Source organism: Hylaeus anthracinus, unplaced genomic scaffold (genome assembly GCF_026225885.1).
Source record: "Hylaeus anthracinus isolate JK02 unplaced genomic scaffold, UHH_iyHylAnth1.0_haploid 4, whole genome shotgun sequence".
NCBI lineage: Eukaryota > Metazoa > Arthropoda > Insecta > Hymenoptera > Colletidae > Hylaeus > Hylaeus anthracinus.
The window spans coordinates 3,277,030-3,291,442 of NW_026535289.1; the positions used below are offsets into that span (position 1 = coordinate 3,277,030).

The window sequence follows — 14,413 nt, forward strand, 5'->3', positions numbered from 1 at the left end:
AGTAAACAACCGCTTTTTCGCGAATTATTTTTGAAGAGTGCGTAATACATATTTATTTACAACTAATTACTTGTTATTTTGTAGCATCTAGCTAATCTATATAATTTTTTTTATGTAAAAATATTCATAAATGAATGAACAACAGAGGTTTGAAGTTGGCTTCTCGAAAATGGGCCGTGCAACGCACAGATCACTCTAATTATCTGAAATAAAAAATCCACCAATTTTTACGCTTTGTATCAACCTAGATTAAAAAAAAATTTCACGCCATGTTAAAAAAATCTTGTTATAAAAAAAAAATGATTAAAAACATTGTTTATTTGAATTTTTATAAATAGCTTTAGGTTGATGCAAAGGAGAATAGTTTAAGGAATATTTTGTGCCAAGTTTCATAGCAATCGGCTGAGAAATCTCTAAGCTACATTACACGGCACGCGAAATTCTGTGTTTGAAGAAAAATACGTTTAAAGTTTCCGGATCTAAAAATAGTCCTTCGTGAAGCTTATAAATTATTTGAAATTAAGCAGCTATACCAGGGCCGTATAATAAACGTTCTTTTTCCTCAAATTCGCTCAGGAATGCCGCTTGTTTCTCTCTTTGGGCAGTTCCTTTCTCTTTTGTGCTCTCGAGGCTGCGACACTCCTGTCTGCTAATACGGTGCATGTCCATACGTATCGGCGAAATGCTTACACTGGAGTCCGATTTGCAGTTGTAAATCATTCATAACATTTAAAATGAAGGTATATCCTTCATTAAACATGCCGCCAGCCAAATGTGGAGTAATTTCAATGATTTTTAAGCCGCAGTTGAGATGTTTGGGGGCCAGACGCCACACAGTAGAGTTAAAAATTTCATTTGCGTTTTGCGAGACAAAACTTTGTATATTGGTAAGATGGCCTTCTGCACGTCTGGATGTAGTGGAGGGGGATAAGTAAAAGCCTATAAATCATTTTGTACTTCGGCAATGCGGTAAGCACACCATGAGTAGTCGCATCACTTTAATGACTCTGTAGGTACACTTAGACTTTGAAGTTTTTTCTGAAATGGTCGGAGCACATTCTTCAGATGGTAAACTAATTTTCTAAACAAAAAAAAAGGTCAAAATTTTGAATTTTACTTAACCCTCCCCCCTTAAAAATCGAATAGTAGCGTCATTTGTGGCAAAACGTCCAAGTTTGTCGAAAAATAGTTTTCGATTTTTAACACTAGATGGCACTACCAATATTTTACCGACATTAGAAAAAATTCAAATAATTTATTTTATTACAACTAATAATGGCCTTGTTATTGATCAGATTCTCTGGTCCAATCTGAGAGTCAGATTAAATGATAAAATAATTATTTGAATTTTCTTTAATGTCGATAAAAAAGTTATAGTGGTGTCATTTAGTCTCAGAAATGAAGAACTATTTACGACAAACTTGGGTGTTTTGCCACAGATGACGCCATTAGTTTTAAAATCCGCTCACTGAGCCGCTCAGTGAGCGATGGTTTTCTGGATGTATACATTAAGAATAATTTTACTTGTATACTATTGTATACTAAAATTCGTTAGAGAATAGATTCAAATAGCAAACAGAAAAGTGTAGAAATTTTTGTTATTGTATTATGTACGAAATATAGTTTAGCACAAAAGCGAAATAACAAGTAACGTTGTGTAATAAAACATAAAAAGCCCCGGTAATTATATACTTCATGACATGATTTGGTATGACAAAATATAATAAAGATTAGTTACTTTAATGTCACTTTAGGAGGTGAATTCTATTGTTAATTCTGTTTAATTTAACAACAAGTGAATTTGAGATAGTATTTTTTGTATTTCATTACAGATATGTCATATTGTTTTTAAAAAATAATGGCTCATATTAAGGCACATGATATATATAAAAAACCTCGTACAAAAGACATTAAAACACAAGAAGATGTTACATTTTTTCAAATGGGTTTTTGTCAAAAAATCTTAGATGGATTATCCAATTGTGGTTTTAGAAAACCATCACCAATACAGCTAAAGGCTATTCCACTAGGAAGATGTGGATTTGGTATATTAAATTTCAAATCTATTTGATATTTAACATATCTCTAACAGTCTAAATTTATGACTACACTTGATTATAGATTTAATAATGCGTGCAAAGTCAGGAACTGGAAAGACTTTAGTTTTTAGTGTAATTGCGCTTGATATGATCGATATACAAGTATCATCTGTTCAAGTATTAATATTAGCACATACAAGAGAAATTGCTATACAAATTTCACAAGTTTGTTCATCTATAGGTTGTGAAATAAAAGGTAATTTCTTGGAAAAATTTATTAAAATACTTTTGTTTCGTAAATAGTCACATCCATGTTATAAATAAAATTATTTTATTATTTTAGGATTAAATGTTGAAGTATTTATTGGTGGAATGGCTATAGATGATGATAAAAAGAAAGTAAATAGTTGTCATATAGCTGTTGGCGCTCCAGGCAGAATTAGGCATTTAATTGACAAAGGATTTTTAAAAGTTGAAAATGTTAGATTATTTGTACTTGATGAAGCAGACAAATTAATGGAAACTAGTTTTCAGAAAGATATTAAGTTTGTATAATATGTATAGACACAAATGAGTAAATATATAGGATTATTACTAATTATATTCAAATTTTCAGTTATATCTTTTCAAAATTGCCATTAAATAAACAAGTTATAGCATCAAGTGCAACTTATCCAGGGGACTTGGAAACATTTTTATCAACATATATGTGTTCACCAGTTCTAGCATCTACAGATGACGATGGACCACTACTTGTTGGACTTCGACAGTTTGTAGTGGTTACTCCTTCTCATCCAAATGCCATGAAACAGGTATAATTTAACTTGTGTTTTATTCAAATCTACTTGTTTAAATATATTTCAATGCATGCTTTTCATACATACTTTATATTTCAGGTCCAAATAAAAGTAGATGAATTGATTAAAATATTTAATAAAATTCCATTCAAACAATGTATGGTTTTTTCAAATTATCAATCAAGGTATATATATTTTTTCATTGTTTGTTTATATATATTAATTTAACTAAATTTCTCTTCAATTACAGGGCACAATCAGTGTGTAATAAAATTAATTCTATGGGTTTCAAAGCTACTTACATTGCTGGAAATCAAGATATGGCAAAAAGACTTGATGCAATTAATAAATTAAAAACCTTTAAATGTAGAATAATGCTAACAACTGATTTAACTGCAAGAGGTATAGATGTAGACAATTTGAATTTAGTTGTTAACCTTGATTTGCCAATAGATGAAGCAACATATTTACATAGAATAGGAAGAGCTGGACGTTATGGATCTCATGGTATCTCTGTTACAATAATTGCAGAGAATGAACTTGAAATATTTAAACAATTATTAGCTTCTGTTGGGGGACCACATTTTTACATTTTAAAACTTCCATTAAATTATCCAGATGACATTTGGACTACTCCCAGTACAAAGTTTGAAAAATTGTATGTAAAATTTAATACTTCTAATGAAAACCAATTTGAAGTTGGTAATGTTATTGAAGCTGTGAATGATTCAGTTGTAACAATTGAGGACATAGAATTAACGAATAATGTAAATTCAGAAAGTTCTATGGTATCGGGTAATGTAAATAAGGAGGTTAGGAGTGATATAGAAGTCTCTAAAGTAGAAATAACAAAAAATACCAGAATTAAAAATGTAGATAATTTCTGTAAAGATTTTCCAAGCTTAAAAAACTCGTTTAATTTACGTAATAAAAGAAAAGTTAGCTCTATATTTTTGCGAAACATTAATGGAACTGACAAATCTCAATGTACTAAAGCAAGTAAAACAGAAGCAACAGTTACAAAGATATATAGTTCGTCTAAAGCAAAGGTTATACATACATTTAAATTAAATTGTTCATCAAATAATCTTTCAAAGTGGGAAGACGCTAATCAAAATATTAAGTTCGAGGTTGATTTATCGGACATTCAAGATAATTTGTCCGATTCTAACCTTCAAAATGCTATAGAATATTTAAAATATAATCCCTGTAAGAAAAATTCGGAAGAAGTCTCTGGATGTTGTAACTCTGTAAATATTAATTCTGCAAATACGGTTATTAGTAGTATTGTGTCTGATAGAATAGAGAGGTTAACTGAATCAACTGAACAAATAATAACCGCTGAGACTGAAATAGTTTCAGATGAAATACACGACTCTACAAATGTTTTGGAGGAATTAAACTGCCGTCTTTTAGAATACATGACAGGTTTTCGTAAACTTGACAGTGTACATTTCGATGAAAAGGAAATTTTACAACAAGCAGCCATTTGGAAAGAAAAACTTAATTTCGAAATTAGAATATTAGATTCCTTAATGCGATCTATGAAAGAATCCGTTCAAAGATTAATATATCATAAACATTGTCAAATGTTTCAAACATTCTATAATATACAAAAACAAGCTGTCTTGTGCATTTATCCGGAAATACGAAATGATGATGAAATAAATGACACCTATCTGTATTCTGGATGTGCAGTTAATGAAAATTTATTAGAACTATACAAAGAAATTGAAGAGTTTAAGTCGTTACATAGAATATCTGGAAAAAAATTTGATGCATACTTCCCATATCCTATTAAAGAAGATTCATATATGCCTGGACTTATGATATCAAGATGTGACATAGAAATTTATCGCTATGCATTGCGATATTTCAGGTCAAATCCTCATCCTACAGAGATGTTTCTGCAACTAATAAATTTTGTAGCGTTTATTAGTGAAAATAATAAGTTTAATTTGATTGATAAGTTAAAAGATCAAAGCAACAAGTCATTTGACGAATTGTTATCAATAATACAAGATGAAGTAGTACACAATCAGATGGATCAAGATAAATGCATGGTGCACGAAATTGATTCATCAAAAGATATAAACAATACTATTGAAGATAAAAATGTGATTAATTTAAGAGATAGTATTTTCCATAACCAATCTGCTGATGCTCAAAGCATGAAATATACTAATGAAAAAAGAGATGTATCTACAGATGAAGATAATATGGAGGAAATAAATAATAAATACAGTTTCAATAATTCTACTACTACTTCCACTACTTTAGTGCCAATAAAATCTGCTCAGAAGGATTTTGCTAATACTCAAGACTTTGTATGTCATGAAAATCATACTTTACAAAGTAACACATTAGACACTTTGTCAAGTAAAGGTGACGATTTGGAGAATATTATGCATAATAGCAAAGTACATACAAAAAGTAAATGTTATAGACAGAAAAAGAATCAGCGACAGAAAAATACTACGTTTATCAAAGAGAAAAGAAGAAGTTCGTATAAATATAAAACGGTTCATACGAATAACATACCTCACGATCGAGATAATACATTTCATAATATTACTGATACATTTAAAAAGCAATATAAATTCGAAACTCAGCCATATGTGTCATTGCCTACAAGTGATTACTTCGACAGATGTACATTAGAAACAAAGTTAAATTGGCATATAAATAATACACAACAAAGTAATTCTCAAAATTCATGTATTAGTAATGATTCTTGTTCTGAATCTCACATGGATAAGATGTACTTTTCGTGTAAATCTATGTCTGACAAATCTGGAGTATCAACAAAAAGTATATCACAAAGGCATCCAGACAATAAAGTGGCGTATGTACAACAATATGAACAACGAAGACAGTTTATACATACATATCCTACCACTGTTTGTAATAGTGCACATAATGCATATTTTCCTAATAGTTACTCGAATTCTAATTCTCAAAAAGAGGAAAATAATTTTTATCATTCATCAAATAAAAACATCACTGAATACGAAGAACAAATTGAACAATTTTTATCTTCATTAAGAGTTGAAACTGATCAGTTGCATTTAGAATTATACAAATTGCAAATGCTTCATGATTGAATCCTTGTACAGAAAAAAAATGTATTTAAAACAAATCAGTTCTCTAAGGCTACTTTATATACAGTATATAGTTATTTTGTAATAAAAATTTGTTATGCAAAGTAATACATCGGACCATATTTAATTTTTCTATACAAAAGAAAATTCTTTAAATTTATGACAATACAATTTATCATAAGTGTTATATTTTATATAAGGAATACAACTGACCTTGTTACATAATAAAAGCGATCATTTTTAAGCGATTATATTTATATTTAACTATCTAATGTTTTCTAGTTATTGCTAAATCAAGGGAGATAGCATTCTCGTAAGCATAGTATTGATAAATCTTAAAAGCTTAGAATAAATGTCGCGTAAGTTTGTAAGAAATGTCGTAACTATGACGCATCTTACATAAATAATTACGCAATAATTTGTATACTAACTTCTTAGACAATTTCAACAATGTGCATTTTATAATTTTATATTTGAAAAGATTGAACATATGAGCTTCAAGTTCATTTTACGGAACCTTAGTTACAGAAAGCATTACAGAGTCTGAGAATCTGAGATTAGGTGTGATAAGTATATAATAATTTGTATTATTTACAAAATAAGTATCTCAATTCTTGACATATGTTTATTTGTTATTTCTACTGATTATGTTCTGAGATCTCTGATTTATCAACTGCGTGTAAAAATGAATATTTAAGAACCCTAACTCTGATAAACATATTTTACTGATGCTTTAATTTAATAATCTCGTCCCTACTGTTTTATAATTAATAAATGTAATAACATCAGCCGTATTGTTAAAAAATTAGGATATTCATATTACATAAATTGCTCGATCACGTCATATCAACCTAAACCATTGAATCTTTAATCTAACCTAATTAATGTAATTCAGATTAATGTCCTATGAGATAAGTGATCTGTATTATAATAGATACATAATGTAGGTTAGGACAGAGCTAATAAAGTTGTCCTAAGTGATCCATCGGTTTTGTAGCTACATGAAAGAATAAGTGATTGGAAATCGAGTGTAAACATCTATCGAAGTTAGTAAGGTTACTAAACGTAAACAAGTTTCTCCCTTGCTGTTACATGAACAAAAGAAAATAATCTCGGGAATTTCGTACAACAAGGATAATAATATATATCTACATATATCATAAATATCGATACTTTTCACTTTCCAATTTCTATTTCCGTTCAAAAGGCCCGGGCATGATATTGAGAAGTGACAACCAATCACGTGTAACGTTACTTTGGAAATCCTCAAATTTCATTGGCCGAGCACCCACAATCCACTACGGAGAGGCAGGAAGCCGAGAAGAAGACGTCCTTTCGCTCGGCGGTAATTGAAGAGACTAGATGTGTCGTGTCGATCGGTGATCCGGCAATTAATAGGTAAGCATAATTTAATTCAATAAACATCGAATCGTTGCTATTTCTATCTTGGGTTACTGCATACCGTCTCTTTAATATACTATTTATATCATTGCTCGTTAATTGAATCGGTTTTTTGAGAAAATTAGATCGATTTCGTACTTTCGTCATTTTCGTTCTCTATGAGGTACCAATTAATTGATATACGTTCGAATATCAATTCGTACTATGGGAGTACGTCTTCTAGAGTAGTATTATCATTTCTTTTTTCGTTTTTCTAATTAATTTGTTGCTTAGATACAGTAAAAATATATATTTATCGTAACTTGGCTTTTAATTCGAATTCTTGAATGTTCCAGGATCTGACGCCACGAGTCTGCGTGATATTCCCTAACAGCCATCTTACGTTTAAACTTCATCTACTGTACGTTTGAAAAATTGTGCAGCTTATCGGGGAAAGCAGAATAATAGGTAATACTGTCTTTAATTAATGTCATTAGTAGATTACATTGATTATCAATTATAAATTTACAGTTCTTTATTCATTCTTTGAAAAATAATGATTTTAATCGTTTTGGTCATCTTGACCATAAAATAATAATATTTATGTATTAATTACAATTGCCATTCAAATAATGTAAATTCAAACTTTATTAGCTCATTATGAATATAGAATAAAATTGTACAAATTTGCAGAATTATACAATTTATATCCCTAGACACAAATTGTATAATTTTGCAAATTTACAATTTTATCTTACATTCATTCTGAATTGATAAATTTTATGAGTCGAAGCACATTTACTATGATACTACCGTAACTTTTGAAACATGTTATTAATTCATGTAACTTTTGTTGCAGATTTCATACATCATCGAAGAAAAGTACTCCGATGATCAGCGACAGCAGAGCCACTCCGATGATAAGCGACAGCAGAGCTACTCTGATGATAAGCGACAGCAGAGCTACTCCGATGATCAGTGACTGCAAAGCCACTACGATGTTCTGTATGAAGACAACGGTTGGTGAGTCGCATGCTTTTCTGTTCCTCCGGTCTCCAATCATGTCGTAAGACGAAAGGTCCAAATCGACACGGGTGACCGGTTGTATACGTGGTATTTGGCGAATTTGTCTTCTTGTACTTCGCGATAACGTGTTACCGTTCCATGGAATGATAAAGATTTCTTGATACAAATACTCGTTGTTTGGAGTATTCATGTTGATATTTATAAAATAAATTTACGTAAGATATCTATAGCTGAGAAGATATTATACGAATGTTAATATATTAACAATACATAATAGTAATGATGATAATTAAATATATTTTATTGAAAGATTCAATTTTTCCTATATATTTCAAGCTATAAGTTGAAAAATAATTTTGATGATTTGTTAAGTATGCATTCGTTGCGTTGAAATGTTTCATATATGTACAAGAAGAACACTTCGCGATGGATCGATTTCTGCGTCAAAGTAATATTATTTAAACACTTTTTTACATCCCTTAAAACATATGCTTTGACAATGGAATCACTTGAAAGTAAATCAATATTCATTTTAAATTTTCAAAGTAAATTATATCATTGAAAAGTCTTATTTACAATCTTTTATAATAAATAATTCAATTGTAATTAAAGTAATTTTTCTTGATAGTCAAATTTCTTAATATTAATGCATGCACAATTTTCCCTCTTAAATTTTTACAAATTATAAGTCGAGCCACTTGTACTGAAAATGAAACGAAACTAAGAACGAAATAATGCTAATCTGTTTCGATTTACTAATTATTCTTTTTAGTGAGGATTTTCAGGTTTAATCCTTCCGTGTTCGTTGCCTAAGCTCGTTCACGTGCCCAGGTGCTACTTGCGTGAGTGAGGGCAACGAGCACGATGACTTAGTCTGTAAAATTTATAATAATAATTTGTGTGAGCGACTGACACTGTACTAACGTACCGTGCACGACGTACTTTTTGCATGTGTGTGGTTAGGATGTGGAAATGCGTCGGCTATAAAATGAATTTTAATCCACAAACAAAGTGGTATTTTCTTGTTTCAAACTTTTATTATTATTATTTATTGTAATAGCAATATCGATCTTTCATTTATCAGGAATTCTCTCACGACTGTTTGCGTTGTTACGCAAACATATTCCTTTGCATATGCTATGATCGCAATAAATACTTCATAGTATGTATATGTACTGAAATATCTTTTCAATTTTATTTAATAGAATGAAAACAATAGACTGGTGATGAACCTGTATAAAATAATCAAGAATTGTATCATACTAAAGTATGATATATTAATATTTATATATGCATATTTTACATACGCAATGGTCGCTAGCCTTTGTCAGTCGATTTCAGGAACTGGTACGTACCTTTAGAGTGTGAATGTTGTGTATGGTATCCTCGGGTGTCGGAAGTGTCCCTAGTTTAGGTCGCGCCCGAGAGCCTTGATTGAGGATCGTTGAGCGTGTGTGTTGGTGTGATTGTTTTGCCATTTTTAAATATAGGGTTAGGTAGGTAGGTAACTTAACTTGTGGTGTGTATGTTAAATCCCAGTAGGTAGGGTCCAGGGCAGATCTCGTCACTTTAGTTTGGGTAGGTCGCGCGCGTACGTGATGGGTCTGCACCTGTAGGCGGATTTGAGGAGTCGTTACGATCACGATGCAAACGGATCTTCTGTGCGTTTGTTTCGGAATCTGTTCTCGATTCTTCAGGTCTCGACTCTTTGAGTCGTTGCTTCGCGGTTGCGGTCGTGATCAGTAGGCTCCTTCGAAACGCTCGTTCCCGCGAGGTTCTAGACGTGTAGTTCATCGGATTGAACGTCCACGTATTGCACTGAACCATGACCCTAGCTATAAGTTTCAGATGGGACAATGCATCCGAAGAAAGAAGAGAGTCCCTGACAAATTGACAGAAGAAAGGCTGCAACGAATGGGTCTCCATCTTTGGATTCGAAGATGGGGAGTCATTACTTTTACTATTTTATCACTGTAGTCGCCTATAGTTGTAATAGTAGTAGTAGTAGTAGTAGTAGTAGTAGTAGTAGTAGTAGTAGTAGTTTGTTTCTTGGGATCATGTACCCCAACGTGGGAACTCATTATCCAGTGTCAATTGGGCAAATCGCATATTGCTTTAGTATTACGAAATGAATGTATCGCGTTCGTTTATTAAGATTGTTTTGATTGATTTTTCGCGTTTTCTTCCAGGGTAGAGTTGCGTACGGAGACCAGCTGCGAGTGTCATTAGTGTTGCGTATAAATGAATCGCGACCGATTTGTTTTGTAAATTCACGCGTTTTGAATTAGTATTTCGTCGTATGAAAAGCCCAAAATTTGACACCACCAACACTTCAAGAATCACCAAGCAGCCAAAGTGGCTGCCACTATGATTCTTCGCACCCTGAGATGGCTGCACTGGATTTTTAATTAGGGATTCGTATTACTTGGTGCACGCGATTTGTTCTTTATATACGTAATAGATTAGCGTTTCGAATAATGATGGACCTCGCGATTGCTTTTGATTACTACTTTTTGCGTTTTCTTTCAGGGTAGTGTTGCGAATAACTATGAATCGCGTTTGCTATTAGTGTTGCGTCTGATAAATCGCGTCCGTTTTGGTATCTTGGTTTGGTAACTTGGTACTTTCAGTTAAGGCTAGAACGGAAAAAGAAGACCATCTACGGATTGTTTTGCTATATTTGAAGAATAGAGAACGTTTCTTCTGTTGCAGGTAACTGAACTAAATTGTGAATGGACTATTTGACAATAAAAGCACTGCTATAAAGTATATATTCTATGTTTCAGAAATCATCGTGGAGTTAATACAGGGTGGCCAGGGTGTGGTTTTTGTCTTGGCCAGCCAATTTGGATCTCCATATGCAGTAACCTCCACGTGGTGAGACCCGGACCGTCTACATTATTTGAAGTATGTAATTGCTAACTGCACATCGCCAGTAAGGGTCAGATGACATTATCAATTCCATACCAAGTAATATGAGCTACTGGCTGGAATCTTTCTCATTTACAAGTAAATGAAAATATGGTAACTTGCAATTAGAATCAACGCATATTGATACTATTATTATTATAAAAGTCTATAGTATTATATATAAGACATAATGAATAATTTTTATTCATATTTTTATTCAAGCTATATAAGTTAGGGAACGTGCACCCGCAGTTCAAAGGATTTTTGTCTTTTCAAAAAATATAATTTTTGAAATGACGGAAATCTTTCAAATTGTGTCTGCACTTTCTCTGATCGGTACATTACCAACATGTCGGTAAATACTGAGGAAGCGCCATCTACCGGTGGCAGCTTCAATTATTTTACTACAAACTTGGGCATTTTTCGGATAGAGGCGCTGATCAAACTTCGAAAATATAAATATAGCCCTCAGGGGCTGTAGCGAGTTCTTGTAAGCTACAGTACGGGCTTAACAACCCCGAGGTACCCGAGCTAGAGAGGGGGGCCAGCGGACCCCTAGAGAATATGTGGAACAAATGTATGAAGGATTGTCGATGCGATGTGTAAATGTACCTTGGGTCAAGAGACCTTGAAAAATGTAAAAGAAAAGTGTAAAACAGTTCCGTACGGAACTACACTATAAATAAATGATAAAGAAAGAATATAAATGCATATTACTGCAGCTAACTTGGAGTTATGAAAGATACTAGATTAAACAGAGAATTAAAAAGCGTATTTTTTTGTTGTTGCTTGTTGGACCAATTAGAATATATATATCACAGAAAATAAGATAAGTATAGGAAATAGGAACCAGATAGAATGTAAGGAAAATGAAAAGCAAGGACCAGAAGGTTTCTAAAGATAGAGAGAAATGAGATAAGGGCGTACTTTGTATATAGTAGTTTTTATTCGAAGAAACAAAATATGTTAAGTTCTAGGGATGTAACATAAGTGTAAGCAGCCTCATCCTGTACAATAGTATTTAACAAGATATATATTAGAGTAGTTTTATGAGAATAGTTGTAATACCTCGAAAATGCGCTAAATCGACAATAGGATCGATTAAATTAAAAAATGTATTGTTAAAAACACTAGTGTAAGACATTGAATGTAATCTAGGTTATAAGAATACGTAAACATATTTTTGGGTCAAGAGACCATATTTTATTGTACAAGAAAAGTGAAAAACAGTCCTGTACAGGACTACACTATAAATGAAGGATAAAGAAAGAAAGAATATAAATGCAAATTGGATACTGCAAAGGACATTCTTTATTTATATTAGATACTTCAGCTGAATAAATAAATTATTTTTATACGGATTAAGTGATCACTTTAAAAAATGCTTTGATTCGGTAGCTATGTGAACTTGGCACCCGACTTATCAAAAATTAATTCTTTTTTATAGAAAACGATAGCATTTCGTTTGTACCTGATTGTACCTCCAATAGTTTCGTTTGTACCTCGACCAATTAATAATTCAAAAAAATTCAAAAAATGGTCAGCACCCGACATCGAGATTTTTGAAATCGGTTTTTCCCGATTCTTTAGAATTGTTTGAACCCGTTTGTACTGCTTTTCGTTTCGTTTGTACCTCAATAGTTTAACTTATACAGCAATTGTTGTTCCGCGTAAGAGTGAAGTTCGTTAATTTTCAACTATTGAGGTACAAACGAAAAGAAATGCGATTCCGGCGGGTACAAACGATTCTAAAGAATCGGGAAAAACCGATTTCAAAAATCTCGATGTCGGGTGCTGACCATTTTTTGAATTTTTTTGAATTATTAATTGGTCGAGGTACAAACGAAACTATTGGAGGTACAATCAGGTACAAACGAAATGCTATCGTTTTCTATAAAAAAGAATTAATTTTTGATAAGTCGGGTGCCAAGTTCACATAGCTTGATTCGGTACTAGAAACTATAATAAGAAAACGTTTATAGTGAGCGTTCAATTATAGTAAACGTTTTAAAGACAGGTATATGGTGTCGCGGACTTATTTGTAGAACGTTCCATGCTCAATAATTTTTCCATACATTTTTTGAATTTTTTGAACATTGTTTAGAGATATCTTTAACAGTTTAGGCATTGTAAGCCAAGGAAATCCCCGCATGTCCGTTTTTTCGTCCCTCGATTCGCTGAAATTGGTACTACTCGGCTTCCTTTTATTATAGATTAATGTTTCATACACATAATTTTCCTCGAGAAATATTCTATAAAATAGCGAAAACCGCATAAAAATCGGTCGAGTGATCCCAGAGATTAGCCCGAACAAACAGACAAACGTCTACCAGGGACTTTATTTTATACTATGTAGAGATGAACTAGTATTTACAAAAATGTGTAATTATGTTTATATGGGATACAATTCGATTAGTCAATATTCATATTTGTGTTACATTCTAACAAGTGAATACATATACATAGTACATAAACAAGTGATTTTATTTATTCGAATGTCATGAGCCGGCTGTGAGTTAGCGGGATCAGGTTTCTAAGGCGTTTCTTTAAGGGGAACGTAAAAGAAAAAAAAACACCTTACGAAACTCGTCTCGTGAGAATTTAGGGTACGTCCTTGTTGTGTTCGTTCTTTATTCGCAAAATAATCGTTTGAGCAGCCCGCCTACCATACTTCAGTCGGCCATCACGTGCTTTCGCGTAAAGGAGTCCTGTAATCACGTTCGCGAATATCGTATTGTCGTAATTAGCAAATTTATCGATTTTTCGTATCGAGATTTACATTCGTTCATAATTATACGTGGTAGTGTGCAGCAAGAATATGTCGTTTTATAAGTAATATCTGAAAAAAATAGTCATTTATGTGACAGAAGGGCACGAGGAGATAAATTTTCAAATGGTCCGGTGTTTTTCTAGTTTGTTTACATCGTATCGACAGTACTCGTTATAACTTACCCTTAGGGGCGCTGTAAGCGCTCGAACCTCTAATGCCGTCATCCAAGTTGAAATTAGAATCGAGTGATTCGAAAGCTAAAACGTTTTGAAAGTTTTTGTGTAATTTGTATTGTTTCCTTGTTTATTTATCGTTGTTTAGGATCAGAGTTCGATTGAAATACATCGGAGTTTGTACATTTGGATTCCCATCTTGGCGTGCTTGTAATTA

General features: G+C 32.3%; 1 protein-coding gene and 1 long non-coding RNA gene across 5 annotated transcripts; both read left to right on the forward strand.

The window, feature by feature from the left end:
* Nucleotides 1-1,369: 1,369 nt before the first annotated feature.
* On the forward strand, nucleotides 1,370-6,204 carry LOC128894517 (uncharacterized). 3 transcript variants are annotated; one of them, XM_054156297.1, is made up of 7 exons: nucleotides 1,370-1,757; nucleotides 1,833-2,045; nucleotides 2,122-2,295; nucleotides 2,383-2,584; nucleotides 2,656-2,851; nucleotides 2,936-3,021; nucleotides 3,087-6,204. In XM_054156297.1, the coding sequence occupies exons 2-7, from the start codon at nucleotides 1,859-1,861 to the stop codon at nucleotides 5,938-5,940; spliced, it is 3,699 nt and encodes a 1,232-aa protein (XP_054012272.1). In that variant the 5' UTR covers nucleotides 1,370-1,757; nucleotides 1,833-1,858; the 3' UTR covers nucleotides 5,941-6,204. The 3 variants fall into 3 exon arrangements, with proteins under 3 accessions (XP_054012272.1, XP_054012274.1, XP_054012273.1); XM_054156299.1 differs by having other exon boundaries at nucleotides 1,370-1,708; XM_054156298.1 differs by having other exon boundaries at nucleotides 1,370-1,680.
* A 305-nt stretch (nucleotides 6,205-6,509) lies between these two features.
* Nucleotides 6,510-13,679, forward strand: LOC128894524 (uncharacterized). 2 transcript variants are annotated; one of them, XR_008461585.1, is made up of 7 exons: nucleotides 6,510-7,335; nucleotides 7,674-7,785; nucleotides 8,177-8,340; nucleotides 10,533-10,797; nucleotides 10,873-11,055; nucleotides 11,130-12,487; nucleotides 13,587-13,679. It is a non-coding gene; the product is annotated as an uncharacterized LOC128894524 (long non-coding RNA). The 2 variants fall into 2 exon arrangements; XR_008461584.1 differs by having other exon boundaries at nucleotides 10,533-11,055.
* The last annotated feature ends 734 nt before the right edge of the window (nucleotides 13,680-14,413 follow it).